Consider the following 26795-nt stretch of genomic DNA (forward strand, 5'->3'; position numbering starts at 1 on the left):
GGTAAGTGTTCTAAGCAGTGCTGTGTTTCTCAGCCACTTAGGATTACTGTTCATCCCGCTAAGATTTGAACCAAATGGTACAGATGTTCTTTCTGCTTGCCATTGCTTTCTGCTAGCCCCAAGGTTTTCTGTGTACAGTGTACTGACTCTCGTTTCCAAAGTAGCTCTATGTGGCATCTCTGGGCGGACCGCTTGGGGAGCTCCAGCCGTGACACTGAGAGGTACCATGCAAGCACAGCAGAGATGCCTTCAGTGTGCAGCTCCAGGCCCGCCTTCGTCCACTTTGGAAAACGAGGATCTGTGTGCAGATGGCTAGTGTGGGCCACCACCTTAACAGTATTAAAAGATCAAATCTGTTGCGATTTTGGACTGAAAAAAAAAAGCAAGTCAAAAGTATTACTTTTAAAAGACCATTTATTAATCTTAAATATACACAACTCATGGGTTAAAATATTTATCACTTTATTACCAATAGGTTATTTTTGGGTATTTTGTTTCGAAGGGACTGTACCGTCTTTTTCCCCCAATGAAAGAAAATTTCAGGTTATCTTTTTACATTATTTCTAGATGCTCTGAACACATTCCCTGGTTGTCTTAGGAAATGTCAATGATGGCCTCGTAAAGAGGTTTTCCTAGTTTCCCATCTCTGAAAAGAAGGTCCCACTGACTTTCCCAGGCACTGCACAGAACAGCTCCTGAGACCTACTGGAAAAAGCTCATCCTGATACGAACAATGATGACACTGAGTGACCTCAAATGTATGCTGATAGCATTCCGATGGGAAACTGTAAATGCACAACAGTGATGAGATAACGAAGACTGGTCATGGGATCTCCTCGGGAAACACGGCAATGGGGACATGGAGGCACAGTAAGAATGGTGATGAAGAACTTACCAAGAAGAGCTGATACTGCCACTTAAACAAGCAAAACCCCGGGGCCGCCAGGCTACCTAGTTCCTTTGTACACTGTTTTGTTAGACCCCAGGTGAAAACATCTTAAAGCCTTAAGGAAATTACTATAAATTATAACTTACGTTTTGCATGGTTTTGAAATGTGTATGCTACCTACAATTTACTAATTTTACACAAAGGTATAAAAAAATAAATATTGCCATGCATATCCCGTTGACATTTAAAACCTCAAATAAATTATTTGAAACACTGTCTAGAGAAATGGCTCCTGCATACTTGTTAATTACGGAGGACTCAAGGAAGTATTTTTGTATACAGCATCATCAAACTGAAAGCTTCAGAACAAGCCTAACTTGATGCCCTTAACGGATCTAAAGGTAACGCTAGGGGAAAGAAGACCATACAACCCAAAAGTGGAGTGCAGACACCTTTTTGCTGTAGGTTTTAATGGGAAAGGTTTGTGAACTGGTGGGATTCCTTCCCAAGGGCATGCTGGAAACACGGAAGGTGAAGCGAGAGGAACTGGGAGCCCTTCCTCGGGCCACTGAGGTTAAGACTCTTGTGAGTAAAAAGACGCAGATAAGCGTTTATAAAAGGGCATCAGGGTCCTCATTGAAGCTGAAGTCACACACTAGAGACAGGTGGTCTGAGGGGTAGTGGAAGGACGGTAGCCGGTTGGGTCCAATCTGTTCCTCGGTGAGCAAGTCCAGCGCTGACCTCACGCTCAGAGCGTGCTTGGAGTACCAGATGTAGTCCAGGGTGTGCCGGCACTCCCCCGAGGTCCGGATCTTCCAGGTGGTGTACGGGGGTTCCGACTGCCCGTCCGCACTGAGCAGCTTGTAGGCGCTGCTCAGGTTCAGGCTGGAGGAAGCGAAGTGTTTGTAGACCTCCTCTGTTGGCTCGGCATTGAAGTCCCCGCAGACAATAAGGGGAATCTTGGCTCCTTGGGTGATGTTCTGCAGGTTCCGGAGGAGGTCACAGCCTTGAGCCGATCGAAACTGCTCCCAGCCGGTGCGTGCTTTCAAGTGGGTGACGGCGATGCAGAGCTGTCGGCCGGACTCCTTGCACTCCAGCGTCTGTGCAATGGCCACCTGGTTGGTTTTCAGCCTCATGGCCGTCAGCCTGATATTGGCACTGTGGAGGAGCCTGAATCGGTTCTGGAGGAAAAACAAGGCGCAGCCATCCGGTCCATTGTTATGTTCTACATCCAGGCAAGGGGACCAGGGCTTGGGGAAGAACGTGCCCTGATAGCCCAGTCTGCTGAGGAGGGGCTGGAAGGTGTCAAAATAGTGGTCCACCTCTTGGAGGCACAATATATCGGGCTGGTAGGCTAGGATTTCCTCTAGGATGAGACATTTCCTTTCTTCCCACTTGAGTGCTTCCAGAGGGCATTGTGCAAAGTTGTCTTTGCCTTCTCCGAGAGCTGAAACAAAAAAGCCATTCAGTTGTCAGCCACTACAGACTATGACTTCTTAGTGTCTGGGGGGGGTGGTCTCCTTGGGTTGGAGTTCACTGAAGACCCTCTGGATGCTTCCTGCTCCAGAAGCTGTGGGAGATTCTCTGCCTAAAACACCCCACCAAACCAAAGAACCTCTTACCTCTCACAGAAGGCAAGCAACTGACTTTATTTTATATTAAAACTATTTCAAGGACATATTACTTTAAAGTTTTAATTGTTCTTTGTAGTTCTGGGGGTCTAAACTACATCAGGTGAAATAAATGTATTTAACTCGATATACTTGTTTCAATGCTGACTATAATAAGCCTCCTGAATCAATGCGGGCACTGCTCCAATGGATGACCCATTTCAAATGGGCAGCTTTTCCTACTCACGGATGAACATCTTGGGGGGGGGGGGGGGGACTGAACCAAAGATCGGGAAGTCCCATTCCCTGTGGAAAGTTCTGGGCTACCCATTCAGGAGATTCAGTTTCTCCCCTGCAAATGCTATCTTAGTGCTGTGGACTGAAAGCTGGAGACGACCAAGTTCTGAGGCTGATAAAAGACAGGGTCCTCTCGATTTGGCTGTGCTGGGAAGCAGATGGACTTTCATGGCACCTGGATGGCCCACAAACATGGAAGCTAAGGGATCAGTCTCGAGCTGCTGGATTCATTTTTAGTGAAAACCAGAGGACAGGCTGGCCCGACTCCCCCTTCTGGCAGCTCATGTTGCCCCTGTCACCCCAGCCCGCACACCTCCCTCTGCCCACTCCTCTTCCCTCCACGGAAGGACCCGGGGCACGGGGCGTGTGCAGAAGCGGAAAGCCAGCTTGACCGCTCAGGCACACAAGCACCAGGCATACCCTGGGCGAGGATGTTCCACTGCATGACCCTCATCGGCGGGTGGCTGCTGGGGCCGTCTGCCCTCAGGTCCACAAAGTCCCTCTGGAACCGGGGAGGGCGCGTGTGCAGAACGGCTCTGCATTCCTCAAGGAGCTCTTTAGGGTCGATGGGCTCCAGGTGTTCCGGGTCAGGCGACTCCAAATACTGGGAGGCGGCGCTGCTGTTCAGTGTCTTGGTGAGAGCACTATAGAGTCTGCTCGTGCCGTTTCCCATGGGACACGCTGCACAGGAAAAGGAAGGGAAAGCACAATTACACGCTCGGCTCCTTCGCTGGCCTTTCTTCCATTTTCACCCAGCTCAACCAGAAGGCAAGCTGCGGTCCCCAGAAGCAGAGACCTGAGTGCAGGGCAATGCTGTCTCTAGCACAGGTGGATTAGAGGAGTTCCCAGGCTCCACCTTTCCACTAGGATGGGAAACTGAAATGCTGCTGTTAAAACTGCTCTCAGAGCCCTGGCTGGCGTGGCTCAGCTGGTTGGGCACTGTCCCTTGAACCGAAGGGTTGCTGGTGTGACTTACGGTTGGGGCACGGGTGGAAGGCAGCTAGTTTATGTTTCTCTCGCACATTCCGTGTTTCTTGCGCTCTCTTCCTCCCTCCCCCGCCCTCTAAATCAAAGCTAAAATATTAAGAAAAAAACTGGTCTCCGAGAACTAAGATAATTCTCTTAAGGTAAAAACACCTTTATTAGTGAAAACCAGATGCTCTTTATGACCTCCAACCTGTGATTTGCCTTCATAATTTATACACCCAGTCTTAGGAAAGCAGAGCTCAAACAAAATCCCCATTCCTCTTTCTGTATATCGAAGACCGGTTTTGTGAAGAAGCGCATGTTGGAAAGCCGGTGTGGGCCCTGCAGAGGAGCCGGTTAGAGCAGGCTGCTGCTCTCGCGTGCCGTTGCTCCAGACCCCTCTGCTAGGAGAAGAAATGGCCAGGTTGGCCCATCTCCCGCTTCTCTTAGATGTTACCTGGGAAGCCGGGCTCTGGCTTTCTGCAGAGCTCTCTGCACCCCGCACTGAGCAACAGTCCATCTAGTATCAATTGCCAGATTTTTTTTTTTTTTTTTAATTAGAAGAGGGATTGGGGGAGAGAAGGGGACAAGGACAGCTGCCTTCATTTCCTGAGATCGTGGAGGGAGAAAGGATGAGGAGAAGGGTGTCTTCTGTGCGTTTTCTAGTGCTTGCTTTTTAGCCTCATAATGACAAAGCACAAAGGAGAGCAGCGCACAGCCTTCAGCTCGTTAGCAGGAGGGAAGCTGCACCTGTCACATCACTTGTAAGCAGTTGACTGCTTTCAGGTCAAGCTTGCCTTCTCTTCAGTATGGTATAAAGTAGGGGCAAGTTTTCCTTGGAATTACCGCCAAGGTTCTGTGCAAGATGGATCTTGGTGTGGAGGAAAATCTGGCTTTTCCTACCACATCCATTCTTTGCCTTGTTTTAAAAGACACACAATTTTCTGTATTAAAAAACATTATCTGGCAGGCTGACGGGCTGTATTTGGGAACTAGGTCACAAGACTGAATTCAAATTTACCACTGAATGATGTCCTTTAAACAGCAGGGTCAATAAGCATGCAAGCATGCTCTCTCTCCTTTTCATCAACTCAGAGTAGCTCCCTCCCCAGTAAGGTCACTAGGTCAGGGCAAAGAAACACATGCTGGTTTCTGCAGCATACACGTAAGTGAACATGCACCAGCCAGTGAGACTTCTTTCTCACACCCGTGCACATGCACAAATGCACACACACACATACACACACACACACCTGTTTCCAAACCGATCTGAACATACTGAGTTCTTTTTAATCAATCTGCTTGACTGTTTGAGTACATGGGTCCAAAGGAAGAAATTTTCTTCTTGGATGGCAGTGTAACTGAAAATTTTTTTCTGTACTTTTTAAGAAAGATTTTATTTACTTATTTTTAGAGAGAGGGAAAGATAAAAAGAGAAAGGGAGAAAAACATCAGTGTGTGGTGGCCTCTTGCATGCCCCCTCCTGGGGACCAGGCCCGCAACCCAGGCACGTGCCCTGACTGGGAATTGAACTGGTGACCCTTTGGTTTGCAGCCCGCGCTCAACCCACTGAGCCACACCAGCCACGGCTGTACTTTTTTAAAGCAGCTAAAAGTCCTACTGGTTTCTCAAGTGTGGTTTACAGATCAGCATCAGCGTCACCTCGACTGTAGGCCCAAGTGTCACAGGCATCACAGCAACTCCCGGGGCACAGCGGGGTGTCTCACATCTGAAACTGCGACACTTGCCACGCTTCAGGCTCTAGGAACTAACTACTCGCTCAGCGTAGCTCAGTGTGCACAGGACTGTTCCACACCCTGCTGATGACACCCATCTGCCAGCTGAGTTTTGAGGTGGAGACTGAGATACGAAGCAAGTTTGTGAAAATGAAAAAGAGGGTAAGTGTCCAATACGAGTCCAATGTTTGAGGAGTTCTGTGAAGCCAGAAAAACTACCCTGAACCACACTTCCTTCCAAAACTTAGGAAAACCCTCAGATAAAGACAATGAAAGCATGCTAAAAAGACACGCCCAGAGATGAAATCAATCAAAATGAGCTAAAGGTCACTAGGACAATGGGGAGTATGGCCTAAGTCAAAATTGCAGAACTCAGAAATGAGGAGGTAGAGCATTTGAGAGATAGGGGTGAATAGTATAAGCCTATTTTAATGGAAGGAGATCCAACACATGAATAACAGGAGTTCTTACAATGAGAAGACCAGTGCATGGAAATAAACACTGAAAACTATAAATAAAGAACAGTTTAAGAGTACAGACAGCTAACATGCAGCATGAATTAAGCTGTGGCGTTCTAATACATACCGTAGTAACTAGAGTTAATAAGACTATTGTACATTCGAAATAATCTCGAAGAGTAAATCTCAGTGACCTCACCACACACACACACACAGCAACTATGTGAGATGGCAGACACGTTAATCAGCATGATTGAGGTATTCACAATGTATATGCATATCAAAACATCACTGGTACATCTTAAACATATGTAATTTTTATTTGTTAATTATACCTCAATAAAGCTGGGAAAATAAAAGTAATGATTTAAAAAATTATAAGGTTAAAAAAATGTATTGTGGACATTGTCAAACACCAACACATAAAGCTTTGTCTGTGTTATTCTAAAAAAGAAAAAGATAAAAGAACTCAAAAAACCAAACGAGGCTTGAAATGACACATTGAAAAATAACACACCACATACCTGAGAACACCAACCCAGATTGACCAACACCAACTGGACTGTAAAGGAAAAGAGAAGAAAGTCCCTTGGGCATCTAGGCAAGAAGAGCAAGCAACTCACAAGGAGAATAACACTCAGCCCATCTTCATGTGACCCAAGAACTTTATATCCAGCAAAGCGGACACTGGCTCCCAGAGCCCTTCTTGAGCGGGCCGCCGGGGCGGGGGCTGGCCACCTGCAGCCGGAGGTGTATCCGCACAGCCCCTGAGCTAAGAATGGCTTCAGTTTGTTAACAAACACACACATAAGTGTGTGTCAGGGTCATTTTTGGCCCTGACAGCCTCAATGTTGCTGTCGAGCCCTTTTCAGAAAAATGTTGCCGCCCCTGCAACTACAGGACAAGCTTCAGACCAGAATGACCAGAGAGACACGGATGTGCAAACTGCTGGTGCTTGGGAAATCTACAGCTACGTAGAAATTCAAGTCCAAACGGGGTTGGAGGGCGAGTACAATCTAAGATGGCCACATGATTCAAAATGAACTTACACAGATTTCATGCAACCAAAAAAAAAAAAAAGGGTGTGTGTGTGTGAAAAGCAGGAGCCAGAATGAGAAAGCATATCCAGTTATTTTTTTTTAAATGTTTCAGTAATCATAATGACTAATAGTAGCACGAGTGCTGTTGCTCTGAGACTGTTGTGTGGGTGTGAGATGAAGCAAACCGGACATTCTAATTCCATCATTCCTAGTCTCTGCTGTGTGTGTGTGCAGTTTGGAAATGCATTTCTAGGCTGTTAGCTGCAACATAAGGAAAACATTCTTGTTAGAGCCAGCTCATTTTGGACGGGCAGGGGACTATGAAATCTGATCATCCACCTTATTTGTGACTTGGCCTCTGAAAGACTTTTGGTGGTTTTCAAACATTGAAATTGTAATGAGGGTTAATGTAGTTTACATTAAAATGTAGTGAGGGTAAAAAAAAATTTACCCTCAAGAGACAAAGCTTTGCAGCAACAAAGAGGAAAGCCGTACTGCAGCAGCACGGAGGAGGAGTGAGGCCGGAAGGCCGGGGCTCAGGGGCCGGCTCACGGCCCAGGGCTGTGCGTGGCGCGGAGCTCTCGAACTGCGTGCGTGCCTCTAAAATGAGGGCCTGTTACGTGATCGCACTTTCTTATTTGGGGTGTGCATCCAGGTTAGAAGGGGTAGCAACTCCCAAACAACCTATCTACTGTTCTCGCTACAGGCACACATTTCTATTAAGAAAACATGCATGCACCACTCAGAATGACTTACTCTTCTAGATCTTTGAGATCTAGAGTAGATAATTTCCATCAGGCATGATAACAGCGACCAGGCACGGGATGCACTGAAAATGGCCTACACCCCTTGCCCTTGCCTCTCTGCAGATGCATTCACCCGGGAGAGATGTCTCTGGACTACATTCTGCACTGGAGACCAGGGAGAGGAGAATAGCATCGTGTGGGGGTGTTTCCCGCAGCCCTGCCTCGGCTCCTCTGACCTCACAGGAAAACCAAAGATGGCCCCGTGATGGACTGAAAACTGGACTATTTAATAACAAAGTGGCCTGGGACACACTACAGTATTTGGGACGCTGATGAGTGAATCAGCCTGTTGCACAGTGAGCAGGAAATTAGGACAGAGAAACCCAGATGGCCCTGGAAGATGTTTCCATGAGTCTCCTCACCGGTCCCACCCTGCAATGCGCCCCCCAGGACGACCTCAGGCCTTGTGGTCAGGCTCTGCCCCACTGTGCAGTTTACGCCGGTCTGTGAGCTGAACCTCTGGGCGACGGTCGCTGGCAAAACTCTAATCTTAACCTAGCCTCACGGTCCTCCGCGATCATCTGTCTCTGGTGTGTAGATTTCACATCCTCGCTTCCCTGTTACCTGAGATTTGGGAAGGGCATTTCGTAGCAGTGAGCATGTGCTGAACTTCTCCCTTAGGGAGTTCCGTGTCTGGGGGAAGACTAATACACAGGAACCAAGGAGAGAAAAACTGAGGGCGCGCGACGTGGCACGGGCTTGGGTGCAACAGGGTGGGAACAGTCAGGACGGGTAGGAGCACCGAGGAGGCCAGCGCAGCCCCTGCCCCACTCACACGCACACGCGCGCGCACACACACCAGACACCAAACGCCACTCCAGCCCACAGCAGTAAACAGACCGAACCGTCTGCCCTCATGGAGCTTGGTTGTAGCGGGGACACACAGACAAGATGACACACTGTCATAATGTGTCACACGGTACCAGTGCTCCGGAGAAGAACCCAGGAGAGAGGGCCAGCGGGGGCGCCGCTGCAGAGGGAGCTGTGAGTTTGCATAGGGCCCTCAGTGAGGCTTGGGACAGCACAGGTGGGAGGTGACCCGGGACCTGAGGTGGCGGGGAATCGGGAAGTCGTGCAGAGAGCCAGTGTAAGGAAACTCTGGGCCGAGGACAGCAGATGCAAAAGCCCCGAGAAAGGAGCAGGCCTGGCAAGGCTGCTGACCGCCCAGGGGACCAGAGCGACTTCCAGAATGACCAGCAGATGAGGCCAGGGGGGCGGACGGAGTAGGGCCGTGCCGGCCACTCTCAGGACTGGAGCCTTTTACCTGGCGGGAAGCCGTGGAGAAGTCCAGGCAGACGTGAGAATCGGATTTACACTGAAAGAAAGTCTTTACACTAAAAGATGCATTAAAAACACACTCACCTGTCAGGAAACAGGGCAGATGAAGGAAACCCATTGTGGGACAATCGTAACAACTCAGGGAAAGAGATGGATGGCTTGGACTAGGGGTGACCGAGTGGCTGGATCCTGAGTGAGTATAAACGGAAGCCAGCATGTTTGGTGGGCGAAGTGGTCGTGACCTACGAGGAGTCATCCAAAGGCCTCCAAGAAGTTGCCAAGACTCACCAGGAAGACTGGGTGGGTTTGCAGAAAACAGGAGTCTGGGAATTAGATAGGACTGGTGTTCAGGAGACGGTGTGAACCGAAAACAAGTGCTAGCAGATGTCTGTGGGCGGAGGGGAGGCAGTCAGTGTAAGGCGGAAATGTGGGGGGTTGGGGGGGACAGAGCACCTGGGGTGTCAGCAAGGCCAGAGAGGCAGGGGAAAGAGTTTCATCGGTGCGGCGGTCACCTCCTGTGTCCAGTGTTGCCGGACAGTCCAAGGAGAAGGAAGACTGGGAACAGGTCTGGATCTGGCAATGTGGCAAACACTGGTGACTTTGACAACAGCGATTTCTGAGTTTGGGTGGAGCTGTGTGGGGGGTGGGGGGGGGGGGGATGAGGACAGAGAGAAGTCTGGCAGGAAAGTTACCCCCAAGGGAGGGAAATGGCGTCGTGGCTAGGGCTGGGGCAAGAGTGTTTGAGAGGCTATCCTGTTGTGTTTGTTTGCAGATGGGGGTGGGGTGGGGGGGGGGTGCCCACCCAGCAGGACTTCAGCAGGAGGGCGCTGACAAATCCTCTCCCCAACAGGCAAGCATAAACCTGGACGGAACTGTCAAAGCCAGCTCCTTCAGTGCTCTGGACAGAGCCCAAAGGCATGGAGTGGACTAGGAAGCTTTACTCCGGAAGGCCAGGAACTTCGGGTAAGAACAGGGCCACTCTGGGCCCCCACCTACACCCCACCTGTAACTAACTAGTCCAACTAGGGCAGCAAAGATAGTGAATTATCAAGTTAAAATCTCCCCACCGAGAAAACCTAGGCTGCGATGGCTTCACTAGTAGCCTATCCAACATTTAAATAAGAAATAATACCAACCCCTCACAAATGCCTGTGCATTGCTTCCCATGCACAGCCACTCTGGAAGGCACTTGGCAGTTTTTTTAAAATAATGTAAACATAAGCCCTGGCTGGTGTAGCTCAGTGGATTGAGCGTGGGCTGCAAACCAAAGCATCGCAGGTTGGATTCCCAGTCAGGGCACATGCCTGGGTTGCAGGCCATGACCCCCAGCAACCGCACATTGATGTTTCTCTCTCTCTTTCTCTCTCTATCTCCCTCCCTTCCCTCTCTAAAAATAAATAAATAAAATCTAAAAAAATAATAATAATGTAAACATAGATTTACCATACGGCCTAGAACTCATGCCCTAGGTATTCACCCAAGTAAACTGGAAAGTTAGGTGCATGCAGAACTATATATGCAAATGTTTATTAGCAGTTTTATTAATAATTGCCAAAATCGGAAGCAAGCAAGATGCCCTGCACTGTGTGTACGGATAACCGACTCCGGCGCATCCACACAATACAGCACTAGGCAGCGACAAACAGGAGCAGGCTGGTTCATCCCCCGCAACAAGGGCGAATCTCAAGTGTGTTTTGTGAAGTGGAAGAAGCCAGACCCTAAAAATGATTCATTGCCTGAGCCGGGTCTTATGACACCCTGGTGGTTGTCAGGTTGGGGGAGGAAGCTGCGTCTGATACCGGGGATTTGCAGGGTGACGGGACCACTCGGTCCAGCGCTGCGGTGGTGGGTACATGACTCTCTACCTTCGTCAAAACAGAACTTTCCACCCGTCACAGTGAATCCACTTTACTGCGCATGAAAGTTTAACATACGAACTAGGAGGCGCAGGGGTCTCAGGAGGGAAGAAGAACTAAGAGCGCCCACTGTCAAGACTTCACTGACTGCATTCACACTGTTAACACGGCACCGAGGCCCAGCCCCACGGAGCTGCAGTAAGGCCTTCCTTTGAATGTGAAAGCAAAAGGAAGCTGAAGACCATGGGGCCCCCTCCTCCACCTCTCGGGTTCTACAAGTTACGCCAGCTGATGCTGACGACGATGGAATGTGTAATACACGCACCACGTCCAGATTCTGCGTGCTCTGAGTATTTTCAACTCATTGTCACAATCCTGAGAGGCAGCTAGCGACCCTGATTATGCCCCTTAAGTAACCTGATAACAAGTCTCTCTGTCTTTCACCTGGTCTTAAAAATAACATGCACTTTTTCTTTGGGAGGATCAACCATTAAAAAATTCTTCTCACTCATGAACACACGTCCGATTCCAGTATTTCAAGCCATTCTACTGAAGTTTTTATGCCTTAGTAGGAGCTGTTATTCTGGACTTTGGAAAGCTTGTCAAAGGTTCAGAACAGCCCAATGCGGAAAGCCAGTTTCCTGCGGTGAGCTAGCACAAACAATTCATGGGGGCGGGAATTAAGACACCGAAAAATACAAAATCTTGATAAAACCTCTGCTTGGCACTCGCACTGGCTTCCAGGTCCAATTTTTTATGTGTCTGGATATGTCCTGTTACATCCCATATTGTATTAGGTTTTTGCCCCAAAATTCTTTTTTCCTCCCCTTGAGCCACTTCAAATAGATCAGCCATCACTCTCTGCGATACACGTTACATAATTTGTATCGATCAACAGGCAGATCAAAATAGCTTTATTTCTCATACCTAGCTGTTCACTTAGCAACCCCGCCGCCATCCCTTGCCTCTTGCCCATGCTGTGCGCACATTTCCACCTACATGAGAACTGGGCGCCTTCACCCTGGGCATTATCGTCAACGCCTCCCTGCTATTTCACTTTACAGGAACAAACAACCCCTTACCCTCGCAACAGCCTGGAAACACGTGCCAGAGAGCTCAGGTTTTTTAGAACACCCGTGACTCTTCGCATCGCCCACCGCTACATCTAAAGCAAAAGCAGCCCATAGGGCAAGCTCCGGAGGAGCGCCGACCGCCAGCGCCGGGAAGGAGCGGGCTGTGATGATGAGAATGCCGGGGAAGAAGCCTGTGGGACCGGGGGAGACCCCAGCCGATGCCCCGCCCCGCAGGGTGGCCCGACCGAGCGCACTTGGCAATCCACGGCAGAGGGGCGCCTCGCCACGGAAGGCGCCTCGGCTGCCCACGACTGCTTATTCCCCAGTCCATCCCACCATTCCGCTTCTGCAGGACTCCTCTCGCCCCAAGCTGGAGCTTAGCCTCCTGAAGTGGCGGCTCGGCAAAACCGCGAGATAAAAAAAAAACAAACACTCAGCAGGAGGCAAGGTTATCTGGGTACACACCTGGGAAGCCGCGGAGCTGACCAACCTCGGGCCCAAAGAAACCTTGACCAGTAAAGTGCACAGAAACTGGAAAGGACAGACGTCACAGGAAGGCGCCACCCCAAGAGCGAGCCTGTGCTGCCATCTGGCGGCCGCGTGCTGAACCACTGCAGCGAGCGCTCCTCCAGCCGCTCGTTCGTTTCAGGAGGCCCCTTGGGGGTAGGTTCCTGAGTCAATGGGGCCACCTCCAAGACTGACAAAGCGACCATTTTCACTAGATAACCACCGACGTAGAACAGCCTAGACACTGGATGAACGGTGTCCCCAATGCATTATTTAAAACGCATTGCCCCCGGCCCCCCAACACCACCTGCACAGCTTTAAGGACTGAGCCCATGCCCCCCTTCTTACACCTGGCCGGCTTCTCTTACTGAAGCTGCTCTGCATACTTGAACTACAATCCCCGCCCTTCACGCATTAGACTGTAAGCTCTAGAAAGGGAGACTGTGTCTCCCTTTCTAACCCAGCTCAGGGCTGTATTTTGCCACTGAGTGTGAGGCTGTGTAGTGCAGTGACTGCTGGACCCCGGAGACTGGACCCCAAGTGCCACTTTAGGAAGACACCCTTTTCTGGCAAAGGTCAGATATTCAGTCAGTGAACACGCGCGCCAGATGGCTGACACCTCGACTCTTCTCGCTGAGATCAGGCTACAACTCTAGAGGCAAAACATTCAGACACATGACTCCAGTTAGGCCGCCTGGCCTTAAATTCCGCCTCTTCTTTTTACTAATAGAATCCTGAGCAGCACAGTCACCTCCCTGTGCCTCAGTTTCTTCGTCCGGGGACCTGTGTAGCCTACCCTTCAGGGGCTGCTGTGAGGATTCAGCTGAACCAGTCATACCCAGCCCATTCTACTCTGTTCCATCCAGTGACGCTCACTTTCCGGGCTCAGGGAGAAGGCTGTTGCCACCCAGCAGCCTAGAGAGAGCCACACCACCACTTCCCTGTACTTTCACTGCTGCCCCAGCAATCCAGCCGAGTACGCCCTGCATGCACCACTCCACAGGCGTGGCTACTGAGGCCGAGATTGCACAGCCTTCTCAGGACTGCATAACCAGCTGGGGAAGGCGGCCTGCACCTGGATCGCGCACCAGCATCGCTGATGTCCCGAGTCAGGGCAACTGCAGCGGGCCTGGCCAGGGGCCCGCACAGGAGCAAACAGAGGTCGGATTCCACCCCCTCTCCTCCTGGAGATGTCACTGCCCGCACAGCACACACGTCAGCACAGCACAGAGTGTCCAAGCAGTGTGACGCCCCGTGTGGCCCTGCTGCAGATATCAAGTGAAGGTCGTGACTTGCCCTAACATGGCTAAAAATACGAGCGCCCAGACATGGTGACAATCCCGGTGACCTTTGGTTGCTGGGCAGCGTCACAGAACAGAGCAGACGGTCCAAGTGTGTTCCGGCCATGCCAGATTCACCCAGAAAATGTCCCCGAGGAAGAAGGAATCCCCCCCCCCCACGAGAGAAGCCTGGGTGGGGACGTGCAGCTGGTGCCCCGCTGTCAGTCGCCTGGCCGGTCACCTGCGCTGGCTGGCTCCTCCCGCACCGCGGCACTCTGACGTGGAGTGCGGGGGCAGACACTGAGGGAGCGAGCCCGTGGGACGACCGGCCCCCACTCAGATCTGGGGTCGGTGCTGGGGTCGGACACGATGCCCCAGCACTAGCCCTCCACTCCTGGGACGCGAGGAGATGGCCCGCTCTACAGGTGCGGCCCGCTCTACAGGTGCGGATGAGAACGGGACAGCAGGGCGGAGCCAGCTGCCGACAGCACGGGCTCTCCCTCCGGATCAGGGGCCGCAGCCCTGCCCGGCACTGCTGCTGCCAGCAAGTTTCGGCTTTGACACAGCTGCAAAAAAAAATCCTAAGAGCAACAGAATTTCTTGAGGCGATGATTCCATGAAATTCAAATCCCAGGTCCCAGCAATAAAGCCACCGTATCCTCTATGGCGGTGCCCACACTGCAGCGGCGGGGATGAGCGGCTGTGACAGAGGCCTGTGGCCCGCCCTGTCCGCCAGCCACCGAAGGCAAATCAAACTCGGTTCTTCTGACGGACGTCCCAGAAATGCTGAGCTGGGTCGTCGGAGACAAAGGGCAGCAGAAGCTGAGGGGCGAGCGTGAGGACAAGTCATTCCAGAGTGACACCTGAATCAGCTGCCCGGTGACACCACTTCTCTCCCACAGGCGGACCCAGCAGGGGTCCAGGCACTGCTTCTGAGGCAGCGGGCCGCCTGCCTGGGGAGGGCCCCCCGCCCACCGCATTGGGGAGCAGCCTGGGGAGGGGAGGGCCCCCCACCGCATTGGGGACCAATGTGGGGAGTCCCTCCCACCGTGGGAAGCAGACCAGGAGCCAACTCTGGGTCTCAGGGATGCTTCTGAAAGCGGGAGAGAAGATGTAAACAGGTGAGAGCACAGGGCAAGAGGCCCTCCTTGCTCGGGCCAAGGCGGAGGCAGCCAGCTGGCCCCTCTCCAGCGCTGCAGGGGGGACCTGGCCGTCCACCCTCCGCCTCACCGCTCCCCTTTAGCAGAGGCCCAAGGGAGAAAGGGGCATGCGTGTCTCTACCTGTTTAAAACTACGGGGGAATATCATGGACACCCAGCAAGAATTGGCTTCTATGAACCAAGGACCAGAGAACCAGAACACGTCTGGATATTTAAAATGACTGCAAGGCAGGAACGCTCAGGAAATCTGGCATGATAAGGAAGAGATAAAGACATTACACATGAGAGAAGAGACGCAGGCCAGGTCCACGAGCCAAGCACCGTGTGGCACAGGCTAAGAACGTGAGGACAGCGGCGTGCCCTGAGCCTGAGGAGCTCCCCGGGGCCCAGGCATCTGCCCTGACGGAACCGTGGGACACCGAGAACGGGAGAAGCCTCTGAGCTTCTAGAGATAATTGATACATACTCCCAGAGATGTTCAAAGTTCTGTAGAAAGAGGTTTCTAGTAATAGGCATGTGTTACTTTTGTAATTGAAAAAATTTGTATTTAAAAAAATCATGAAAGATTAATTGTACAATACATCTCACAGCCAATCTATAAAGCCTGACCTACATTTGAAAGAAGGCGTCTTCCTTCAGCCATCCCTCAGTGACGGTTAGAGTCCGTGAAAGCGGAGCATCAAATGCAAACAGAAAAACTATTTCGGGCAAGGCATCACCAGCATCTGCAAAGCACTCCCCCTTTTCCCCCGCACCCCCTGCTGCACGAGGCACTTCAGGTCACCAGTGCAGCTGCAGACTGGCTGAGGCCCCCGCCCCGCCCCGCCTGGAAAGTGCAGGGAGTTGGGGGAAGGCAAGCAGAGGGAGAGGAAGACAGCAGCTGGCAGGAGAGGATGGCACAGGCCCGAGATGCTGCCAGACATCCCACTGCAGTCAATCTGTGCCGAAATCTCGGCTGCCCACACCTGGCACGCACTTGCCTTCACAGACGTCTCGTGGGGAAAAAAAAAACTTCCCTAGTAAGAAACCTCTCGTGGGCATCTAAGCATTTTGTAAAACAAGTGTCCTCCCTGGCTGTCCGCCTGGGCTGCCGGTCAGTGGCTGCCCACGGGCTGCCCCTGAGTGACCGGGTGCTTAGGCCCGACCCGTGGGTCCGCACATTGGGAAGGTCTGGGTGGGCCCCACCGACCCTCCGTCGGCGGGAGGAGAAAAGGGGACTTCACAGAACCATGCAAGTCTGAGGGTAACAGCTTTCTTTAGCTCGCTTTCTCCCGGGTGTTCCTCCCCGCACCCCTGCCAAAGGTCCCTGGTGGCTGGTGCATCTCAGGTGTCGCTCTGAGACCAGATAGAGACTACAGGACAGGGAGGCGTCAATTGTCAGGGGAGGTCTTACTCCTTCCTGTGGCCGTGCTGACTTCCCTACTCTGAAAATAGTTCAACATTTGAGAGGATCCGTGGATCATCGGTGCATCTTATTTTCTTCCAGGGCAGTCCAGTGTTAATTTACAGCACACCAGGTCACATGCTTCGAGAGTGAGCATGCACTGCGTGTTGCACGTGGCCCTGAGACCCACAGTTATGAGCTTGAAAGCCCCCGGGAGTTCACTGCAGCCAAACCCCTGCCATCGAATGCTCTGGGAAACGACTCCTCCCTTCTCCCCCCAGGAGGGCGGGGCATTCCTGCAGAAGCCTGGTGAGCACAAGCTTCTCCATTCTCCCCCGCCCCCAGCAGCTCATAGGTAAGGAACACACTAAATACAGCCGGCTCAAGTGAGCTGGCCTTGGCTTTGAGAATCGTACTAAGGAAAAAGCAGCACCTCCTAGTGGTGGAGAACAGGAATTTGGCCAACTCTCCATTATCCGAGGAGGAGAGACCTGAGGACGGCCTTATATAAGCCTGGGACAGCTCCCGACTGCCTTTCCTTCGACTGCCTTTCCTTCGGGACTGTAACTGTGGCAGCTGCGGCGTCTCCCCCAGGGGCTGCTGCCCCTCATGAGAAAAGGAGGCAAAGCACTGGGATCATCTCCAAGGTCCCCTTTCATGTCTAACAGCCTAGCGTTGGATGGCTCCAAAGGGACTGGACTCTGACCTCTGACTGCCAAGGGGCTTCCTCCAGGAAGGAGCTGATCCTGAACGGGGCCTCATGCCCCCGCCCCCCAGGCTCGCTGGAGAGAAGGGTAGCTCCCAGCTCCCCGAAGGCTTCTCCTGCCCTGTCTACACTTTGGGGCGTGTAAGAACAGCCTGCAGCTTTATTATGGTTGTTACTTTGTCAAGTAATGAGGAATCTGGGGCTCGGCGATAATGGTTCTGCTCGACAGACCCGCGCACCAGGCTCCGAGAACCTGCGTGTTTTCAAGAGCACCTAAGGCTGGTTCAGAGGCCCTTTGGGAAACATGTTTCAAGGCGCCTCTTCCCTCGCCCTGCAGCATCCATGCCTCATCCCGCCTCTTCGCTCTGGGCTTTTCCCAAGCCAAATGATTCTGTCTCTTCCAATCCTAACCATGCTTCAAGGCCCGGCTCAAAGGCAACACTCCTCCCATCGTATAGGGTAAAGTATGATGATGCAGTCCCTGACCACCACAAACTATGCAGTCAAGTTCCCACATCCGGGGACCTCGCAGGGGTCAGCACATCCTGAGCCCCGCCCTGGGAAAGGCACCTTCATGATCCCGGTGTCCCCCCCCCCCCAGGTAAGTATGCAACACACTCCTGGAGCCCACAACACACTCCTGGAGCCCACAAAGATGTCTCCGATGAGACCCTTGTGTCAACGTTTTTCTCTTAGAAGAAAAGGTGTTAATCTCATTAATTATTTCTTTTTGCAAATCTCATCTGTCTTACTGGGCAGTGAAATCCTTAAAGGCAGACTAAGGTTCACATTCTTTTACCCCCTATAATACAGGGTCCGGCAGAAGCAACGCCTGCTTGAGTGTGCTCGGTAGGGCAATCACATGGGTGTAATAATTTACAGTTTTAATCTGAACATTTCACCTACAATGTCATGGTGTACTTGAGTGCGGTATTACGGTACAGAATTACATGCTTATGATTTTGTAAGACTTTGCAATAAAAAAGGGGCATCTGGACCCTGTAAAACTCCTACAGTGTGCGAGACCTCCAGTAAAATGTGGAACGAATGTGTGGTCACACAGCGAGTGAACCAATGTACTGAAAGTAGATGAAGCTAAAAGTGTGGGAAACAGGAAAATGGCCTAGATTCTGTGGTAACTGTCTACAGTAGTTTAAGGACCATAATGGACCACAGTAATTTCTTTATCTGTGAAACTAGGGGGTTTCAGAGGACTTCTTACAGATTTTCTTTTACTTTTCCCACCTCAGACCTAACAGTTTTCCTTTGGAAAATTTCCAGCAAGAAAAAAATACTTAAGTTATAAGGTGGTGCCCATTCTAACAGCTATTTCACCACGTGCGAAATTTCTATAGAACCGGGGGGAAAACCGGAATGACGGTCAAGTTCACCCTTCCTAAAGAACCCAGAGTCTGGAGTCTCAGTTACCAGTTTAACATCCTCATTTTAAATGTCAGCTTCTGCCTAATATATGCCAAACAATCTGAACAGAGTTTCAAATCTTGGCTTCAATCGCATTTTGGATGATCACTTTCATTAACTAAAGAAAGTCACATTGAACATAATTGTTTCATTTGTCCTTCTCAAACTACTCCAAAACTTTACGAGCGAAATGTAGCTTTAACAGCGGATGGTCACACAATGTTGAATGTGGAAAACTGCCACAGCCTCACTTGAACACAAACATACACTTTTTAGTGTGGTGAAGCCACTGCCAGTTTGAAAGGGACACTTTCTCATCTTAAAAGTATGATTAATTTGTAATTTGTGGCCACAGAAATGTGTCCTCAGGCAGAAACCGAGGTGGCAAAAAAGAGGAAGTAGAAGGTACCTGATGGATAAAACTGGCTCCTGGAGAAGACATCACCTTTACAAGATCTTAACCCAGGTATGTAGGACACAGGATGACGTAAGTATTGAGAAGTGCAAGGCTCCAAAAAAAAAAAACCCCACAAAAAACCCCTAAATAAATGTAAGACGAATCATTGCGTGTATTTAACACCTTGTTAACATACTTTAGAAGATAAAAAAAACAGAATATCGAAGCCATGAAAGCCACATGGTCAAATAAATGTAACTTTCAATGGTTTTTTTGCATATAATTTCCATAATTAGAGCAATGAGAAGTAAAACCAACACGAATCATTTTCGGCCTCAGAAAGGGGGAAATTGAACATAGGACCAGGAGAGAAATATCGAAGGACCGGCACCCAAGGACCCAGCACAGGGAACCTGAACACCATGCTCCAGGTGCAAGCCCCAGGCGATGAACGGGAGGGAGGAAGAGCGGCCGCTACCCCGCCCGCCCCGCCGCCCAGCTCCCATTCATTCCGCGCCGTCTGCAGGCGGCGTCCTCCGCCCGGAACCGCTGAGCACTCACCTGCGCTGGGACGCGGCGCCGGCGCGCCCGAGGCCGCCGCCAGGAGCCGGGGGGACGCTGGGCGCCGGGTGGCCGCCGGCGGAGACGACTGGCAGCGCCGGCCGGGGCCCGGGCCGGGCCGGCGGCGCAGGCCGGGCGCGTCCCTCTGCAGCAGGGCGGAGCAGAGCCGCCACGAGCTCTGAAACATGCCGGGCGCCGCTGCCACAACCGCCGCGGCCCCTCGCGCGCCCGAGGGGCAGAGCACGGCCGAGGCCGAGGGGAGGAGACTCTCGGGGGCGCCCGAGCGGAGGTTCCCGGGCTTCTTCTCGCCTAGCTCGGACCCTGGGAGGAGTCCTGGGCGGGCGAGCCGGACGGACAGGGCAGACCCGGCGGCTGCTGCGGCGGCGGAGGGACTGCGGGATGTGGCCGGCGAGACCCGCAGGACACCCGGTGAGCTCGGCTGCTGACAAAGCGGGCGCTACCAAGCGGGGCCCGGAGGGGGGACCCGTGGGGCCGGCCCTGACGCGGCCAGGCTAGGTTCCAAGAACCGGGGTGGTTCTATTTCAAAAGGAAAGCGATACTAGGCTGGTGGTGGAGTGGATGCTGCAGGCGGCCTAAGGGAACCGAGGTCTGAGGGCGAGGTTTTAAAGACAAGAGGCTCCTCCCTCCGCTGGCTGGAATGGAACCGCCCACAGGCGGGGAGTCCCTGGATAGTGCGGGGCTGGTGCTCTGGCACACGTGTGCGTGCGAGTGGGAGACAGCATCGGTGTGTGCCTGTGAGTGTGTGACTACAGCAAGGGGCGTCCACGCCCGACTCTTTCGGCGGAATATTTTACGTTAAACGGAATTGATCACGATAAAATCCCGACCATGTGCGTGGGCGATGGCGAATTGGCGAATGTGACAGTGTCCCTGTCCTCGAGAATGGCTTACTCAGGCAAAGGGCCAGAAGGTCTTCAGAGAAATCAGACCACAAGGCTCTACAAGGGAGATTAAGATCGGGGCACAGGATGCCTCAAGTTTGGCATGGGTGTTATAACGGGCCTGGAGTTTCTAGAAGGCTCATGAGAAGAATTGGCATTTGAGCTGGGCCAGAACGTGGAGGTCTAGAGTTTACACGTGTGGAATTTGGGAGGAGGGTGGTGGTGATTTATACAGGAAGAAAGGAGATAAGCAGAAAGCTCTGGGTGTATTTAGGGAAACAGCTTTTAGTCCTGTAAGAGGGAAGCTGGAGTAAGAAGACAGACGGGCAGATTACTCTGTAGAAGGCAGAGATTATAGTAGATTTACTTTGGTACGAAATGGTGAGCTGCTCTGTCTTGTGAGTTGAGCAAGGATGTGATTAGAGCCCTGCTTTAATTGGGGGGCGTGTATCTCTGGCACATGAAAAGAAAGAGTAGACCACCGGAGATGCAAGATATTCTAGATCTAGTTCTAGTCCTGAAAAAGAATGGATGGAAGAAACGCATCAGGCAGGAAATGATGACTACCCAGGAATGGAAGTGGGGGAGGGGGAGGGAACCCAAGACTGGGTACCTCTCTGAATGACGTATGGGCTGCATTCATTTTCTTGTTGGTTATCCCACAATTTTGCTGATTCTTCTATTTTATCCACACCTGGGCTCTATGGAAAGTAACCTCACAGGGTGATTTGATCATAAATGCCTAACTTGTCAGGTCAGGGACCTGTCAGGTCAGGTAGTCAGGTCCCAGGCATGTATTTTAGTAAGAGGTTTGCCCTTGCCTTAAGCCAGCTCTGTTCTTTGTTGCCATGCACCTAGGCCAGCTCGCCTTTGAGACAAACCATAACCTCCTGTAGGAGAGCGCATCATCTTGTTCACTATCCTGAGACCCTATCCCTGTTTTGCTCTCCCCACCTCCGTAATTTCAAACGCATAAAAGAATCTGCAAAACTGTTATGCTCTGAGGCATTTGAAACCCTGCACCCCGGCATACATCACCAGTTTGGCTCCAATAAACTCGTAAAATTCTCTACAGGTTCAGACCTTCTGTCATTAACATATCTAACGCCCAGAAGGTGTGGATTAGTCAACTGGCCCAGATTAGAAGGCAAGCTCTTTAGCAAGCCATTAAACCCTCCTGGTTTCAGTGTCCTCATCTATAAAACAGGTAGACTCATACCTTAGTCATTAGGAATAAAAGATAATAAAATCAGCCCATAAACGTGTTTCGCAAATACAGGCATTCCTCACTTTATTGTGCTTTGTTGTATTGGGCTTCACTGATGTTGCCTTTTTTTTTTTTTTTAAACAAATTGAAAGCAAGACCCTCCACCAGCAAAAGCACTAGGACTCACTCCATTGCAGTGGTCTGGAACAAGCGGCAGGGACTCCGAGGTGTGTCAGAATAACACAAGGTTATGTTAGAATCTAGGTGATGGGTGTATATATGGGTATTCACCTACAATTCTTTTTCTTTTCTATACGTTTGGAAATATTCACAATAAAGTGTTGGGGGGAAAGTACTTTGAAAAAGGACAAGTACTGTTCAAATATAAACTCATTATTACAAGGGATTCAAAGAGCATGCTATCCTGAAAGTAGTGTTGTTTTTATTATGTGTTAAACACTTTAAGCAATCAGGAAAAATGTAAAGTAAAACTTACTTCAAAAATTTATTCAGGAGGCATTTGTTTAGTACATACTACATCCCAGGCTCTACGTGAGATCATGCAAAAAGGAATTGAATGAAGTCTGTTCACAGTTTAGTGGGTGAGGCATTGCATACACACACATACTTATAATATCTGACAATAAATACGGAATCATGATATGAACAGGACAGAGTGGAAACACAGACAAGGAAATGCCTATTTGCTCGGAGAAGGCAGGAGAGGCTTTTTGAACAAGGTGACTTCCAAGTTCAAAGGAGTGGGGCAGAACAGCCCAGGCAAGGAAAGGAGGGATGTTCCAGGAACAGCAAGTACCTCCACGCTTGATAAGGCTAGAGCACAGGGTGCCCAGAAGGGAGGGGCAGGTGAGGTGGAACCTGTGGGCAGGAAGGAACACGCGACGGGTTTTCAGACAACTTTGACCTTTATCCCAAGCCTTCTGGGAATCTTTGTAAGACTATTAAGCAGGTAGATCGCACAGTTAGTGTTGCGTTTCTGAAAGATCATCCCGCCCGCAGCCTGGAAGATGGATTGGAGGTGGGTAGAGCGGGAACGGCGGAGGTAGGCAGAGCACGAGCGGGTCTGACTCACTCCCGCAGGAGAGGCTGGGGTGATGCTCATGCACATTCCCCTTCGTCCCTCGGTGCTGCCTCCCCAGCAAATGAATCGGGGGTGGGGGGGGCAGTGAAGGTGGAAAAGAAGGGGGTGTGAGTACTATGAAGGGCATGGCATCGGCAGGGTGGAGAAACAGGGGAAGGAAGTCTAAGGGGCCAGGGAGGGAGGAAAGGACAGCCCGGGCATGGCATGGGGACAGGCGGATGATAGCACTGAACGAGGAGATCCGCTGGAGGTGCCTCCCGGACGACACTGAGTCATGACTGGAACACAGGACTGCCACGGGCCTGGAGCAGCCAGGTGGAGTCAGTCTGGAGGCAAATGAACCTGTGGGCCTGGAGTTCAGAGCAGGGTCAGGGCCAAACACTTGGGCGAAGGCAGCAGTGACAGCCATGGTCAACGGGATCACCCGCAGAGTCTTCTGAGTGAGCTAAGGAAAGTTAAGGATGAAACCCTGTGAACCAAGCACCTTTAAGGATTGGTGGGAGGGAAAGAGACTTGCGACCCGGTCAGAGAAGGAGGACAAGGAGAGGCTGGTCCCTTGGAAGTCACGGAAGGGATCTCTGGGAGGGAATGCAGAGATGGGCACTCCCCAGAAGTCACCGGCTGGGGGGACTGAGTCCTTTGCAGCTGACAACTAGAAGACGGTGTCTGGGTGGGAAAGGTGAAGGGATTTGCTGGCAATTGTGGAATGGCCAGGGGGATGTAAGTACAGCACAGGGAACACAGTAAAAAATGCTGTAATAGCCACGTATGGTGTCAGGTGGGCACCAGACCGAGCAGGCGAGCACTCTGTGAGTTATGTGAACGTCTAATCACAGGGCCGTGCACCCGAAACTGGTGTCGTATGGTGCGTCAGCTGTAATTTTAAAACAGCATTTTAGAAAAGGAAGGTGGTTTTCAGTCTCGGCGTGAGGAGCTGCAGACAGGCCGGCGCCGGTGCAGACCGGTCACGGTGGGAGGGGAGGCGGGAGGCCGGGGCAAGAACAGCGCGAGGCAGAGCCCGGTGCGCTGTCTTTTTCCTCTTCAGACATGGAAGTCCAGGAGAAGGAGCCAATAAACCCAGAAGTTGTAGTTTTTCTACTCTGGAGACTGTCAGCCTAGCACGACCGCTTGCCCAGCGGTTTCTCCAGTTCCCGTGTTTATTAGCGTCTAACCTCAGCCCCCGGCGGTGGGGTTGTATAAGAAAAACACATGCAAATTCCAGGGGAGGGAGACCTCTCCTCCTTCTCCTCCTCTTACCAAGGCTACCTATCCCACTGGATTAGAGCCCTGCCCTTCGTTAAAAAACAAAACTCAACCGAGTCCATTTGAAGATCTAATTGGCTTCATGACTCCCCTCCCCCACCTTCCAGTCCAGCCGCTGGGGAAGAGAACTCGAGGGTTTTTATCATGCAGATGGCCTCTTCTTTCCCTGGGCGGGGGGGGATGGAGAGGGCCCACGTGACAGCTTGGTGACCTTACTGGTGCTTCAGCACAAAAATTCCAGACTGCTTGACTGAGATGACCTTTCCGGGGGAGGCTGCGGCTGCACTACGATCGGATATGAAAGCTGGGAGTGGTGGGCTTTCGGCGCGAGGGATGCCATTGTGGGCGTGGCTTTCTTCTTTAACGAGGTCGGGCTCCTTCACACCTGCAGGGAATTTTTGTGAGTTCGTGTGAGCCCCACTGACGCCAGTCTCTGGGAAGCCAAATCTCACCGGATTGAGAAGTGCTCCAGAAAATGGCAGTTTTGCACCTTATTTTATCCATTACAGTCAAAGGAGAAGACGTGAGGGGTAGACGTGTGATCCGTTGTCGATCGATTAGGGAGGCTGGAGAAAGCAAAGCCGGGGGTGGGGGTGGAACCTCTGGGACTGGACCAAACCTGAAATGGTAGACTGGTCTTCTACACAGGGGGGTACGGGATAGTTAACAGTCCACACGGAACACGGTAACAATGACAATGAGGGGGTTTGGGGCCTCCCTTGGTGTGCCTAGAGGGGCGGAAGAAAGGAAAGTCGACACTCCAAAGGCACGTTAGAGGAGACGGAAAAAGCCAACAGACGGCTCCGTGAAGGTAAAGATTGCACTCCGTTAGGGAAGAACGCCAGCCCGGGACTTGGCCACCCACCACGACTGCTTTCAGTTAGAAGGTTTTGATTGCAGACCGTCCCCTGTGGTTACTGCAGGTCTCTGGGTTTGAAAGGCTGCCACACAGGCCCCGCCCCCCCCCCCGCCCCCGCCCCCGCACATGTCAGGTTAATACTCAGCCCCTTTTCTTCCCCCAAACACTTGTAACCTCTGTTGACATAAGAAACACCCACACCTGTACAGAATTTTTCTGAGTTGAATTGGGCCCATTTGATGACAGGTGTGTGAATTGAGTTGGGCCCAACTGACCACAGGTGCTGGGGAGCAAGAGCTCAAACGCTCAGCGTTTTTTGCATTTGAAATTAAGGAGGAGACATAAGGAAGATCACAGGAAGGTGGGAGGAAGGAAGGCAGGGGTTGGGTAACAGGCAGTTAAGATTTTGTGCTCTGTCGAGGGTGCTGAGGGCTTGTTTTGAAGTTATGCTAACCTAAATGCACAGAAACAATGGGCAGGGCTTTTTAAAAGCAAAGGTTAACCTTTTACTAGAAAGTTTTGTGTCTGGGAGTGACTGTTCACCATGACCTACCCAGGTAGGAATTCATGAGCCAATCATTCTGGGAGGATACTTTCCATAGAACTTCGCTTAAAAATTTATACCTCATTTAACCTTACTTTCCTTCTGAAAGACCCTAATCTCCAAATATAGTCAGATTGGAAGTTAGGAGTTGAATATATGAATTTGGGGTGGGGGGCACAATTTAGTCCATAGCATTGTTAAAGACTACAAGTACCTCTGTTCATGATACTCAAAATAATGAAGACTCCGTTACTATTTTCTTCATTTTTTAACAGCTGAAGTGATATTGTCTTTAGCATCTTTTAAAAAAGATTTTTTTATTATTTTTGGAGAGAGGAAGGGAGGGAAAAAGAGAGGGAGAGAAGCATCAACGTGCGAGAGAAACATCGATTTGGTTGCCTCTGGCACATCCCCACCTGGGGACCTGGCCGGCAGCCCAGGCATGTGCCCTCACTGGGAATCGAACCAGTGACCTTTCAGTTCCCAGGCTGGTTGGTGCTCAGTCCACGGAGCCACACCAGCCAGGGGTCTCGAGCATTTTTAAGACAGAAAAATCCCAACTACTTTGACTGGATTTTTGTAGTGAATAATAAAACTCATTCACGAATCTATGTCAGACTCCTTTGGAAGTTTTCTCATTCTTTATATCCTTTTCCAGATGGCCTTTTGGAGGATCATCAGATATCCTGAGCCAGAAGAGTGTCTCTTCAGATCTCCGAGGGCGACTGCCAAGCTATGATTGACCCACACCCCAGTCTCTTTGCTTGACAGCGGTCCACGCTGCGCGGGCCAGAGCCTTGCTTCCCAGGAAACACCCCAGTGCACAAGGAGCAAACCAGGGACAGTAAGTCCGCAGAGACGTGCAACCACCCCAAGGAGTGAATTTGGCTCGAGAATTCCCCGAGGGCCTTACAGAAAGTGGAACTGCACCGCACCTAAGGCCCCTTCCCCCTTCCTTCCTCCTCCCTCCTGCCCCGCCTCTCTTCCCGCTCCTCCTGCCTCAGACCTGCTCTGCGGGACAGCCGCTTGCAGCCGCGTCCGGGCCCCTTCCTCCGCTTCCCTTTCAGGCCTTGGCCTAATAAACCTTTTGCGTGAGCCAAATGTAAGTTCCCAAATATCACCGACAAAATAAAACTGAGTTTGTTGCCTGGGAGAATTATCACCTCAAGAGAGCTTGGAGAGAGGGGGGGAGAGAGGGAGCACGAGAGTGCTTAATTGGCAAGTCAAAGGGGGAGGGGCAAAGCCTGGCTTTATTCAGATTTTGAAGTTTGGGTTAAGGCAAGTCTATCAATGAGGGGATTAGTTAGAAGTTATGATATAAAGTAATTTAGGATTCTAGAACACAGCAAGGCAAGGAGACCAGGAGTCCAAAGAGTGTGGGTAGGAAAATTGCTGATGCTTTCTGTTCAAGACTTGATGATCTTTCAAACACGGTCCTGAAACGAACGAGGAAGTTGTTTGCTGGGGTCAGAGCGCCCCGGAATAGTGAAGT

The 26795-nt window shown here is 51.3% G+C and overlaps 1 protein-coding gene, 1 long non-coding RNA gene and 1 pseudogene across 9 annotated transcripts; 1 reads left to right on the forward strand and 2 right to left on the reverse strand.

Moving 5' to 3' along the window:
* Positions 1-396: 396 nt before the first annotated feature.
* Positions 397-19855, reverse strand: NOCT (nocturnin). 8 transcript variants are annotated; one of them, XM_045831471.1, is made up of 4 exons: positions 19427-19855; positions 6481-6518; positions 3217-3477; positions 397-2336 (listed from the first exon to the last, which is right to left on the reverse strand). In XM_045831471.1, the coding sequence occupies exons 3-4, from the start codon at positions 3467-3469 to the stop codon at positions 1501-1503; spliced, it is 1089 nt and encodes a 362-aa protein (XP_045687427.1). In that variant the 5' UTR covers positions 3470-3477; positions 6481-6518; positions 19427-19855; the 3' UTR covers positions 397-1500. The 8 variants fall into 8 exon arrangements, with proteins under 8 accessions (XP_045687427.1, XP_045687420.1, XP_045687423.1 ...); XM_045831464.1 differs by lacking the exon at positions 19427-19855 and adding an exon at positions 12475-12737; XM_045831467.1 differs by lacking the exon at positions 19427-19855 and adding an exon at positions 12475-12491 and having other exon boundaries at positions 6481-6553.
* On the reverse strand, positions 17501-17655 carry LOC123814260 (annotated as a pseudogene).
* A 2546-nt stretch (positions 19856-22401) lies between the features above and the next one.
* Positions 22402-26456, forward strand: LOC123813999. The gene is made up of 2 exons (XR_006784822.1): positions 22402-22574; positions 25962-26456. It is a non-coding gene; the product is annotated as an uncharacterized LOC123813999 (long non-coding RNA).
* Positions 26457-26795: the final 339 nt, after the last annotated feature.

Source organism: Phyllostomus hastatus, unplaced genomic scaffold, assembly GCF_019186645.2.
Source record: "Phyllostomus hastatus isolate PE091 unplaced genomic scaffold, TTU_PhHast_1.1 phas_contig_159, whole genome shotgun sequence".
NCBI classification, from domain to species: domain Eukaryota; kingdom Metazoa; phylum Chordata; class Mammalia; order Chiroptera; family Phyllostomidae; genus Phyllostomus; species Phyllostomus hastatus.

What these genes read in the sequence shown, in the direction of transcription:
- NOCT (XM_045831464.1), bottom strand. Translation starts at nt 12,722, where the DNA reads ATGGTCGCTTTGTCAGTCTTGGAGGTGGCCCCATTGACTCAGGAACCT. An exon ending in ATCTGGGTTGGTGTTCTCAG is followed by an intron (nt 3,478 to 6,480) that starts GTATGTGGTGTG and finishes TTTCCTGTGCAG; the next exon opens with CGTGTCCCATGGGAAACGGC. An exon ending in GTGGAACATCCTCGCCCAGG is followed by an intron (nt 2,337 to 3,216) that starts GTATGCCTGGTG and finishes TTTTTGTTTCAG; the next exon opens with CTCTCGGAGAAGGCAAAGAC.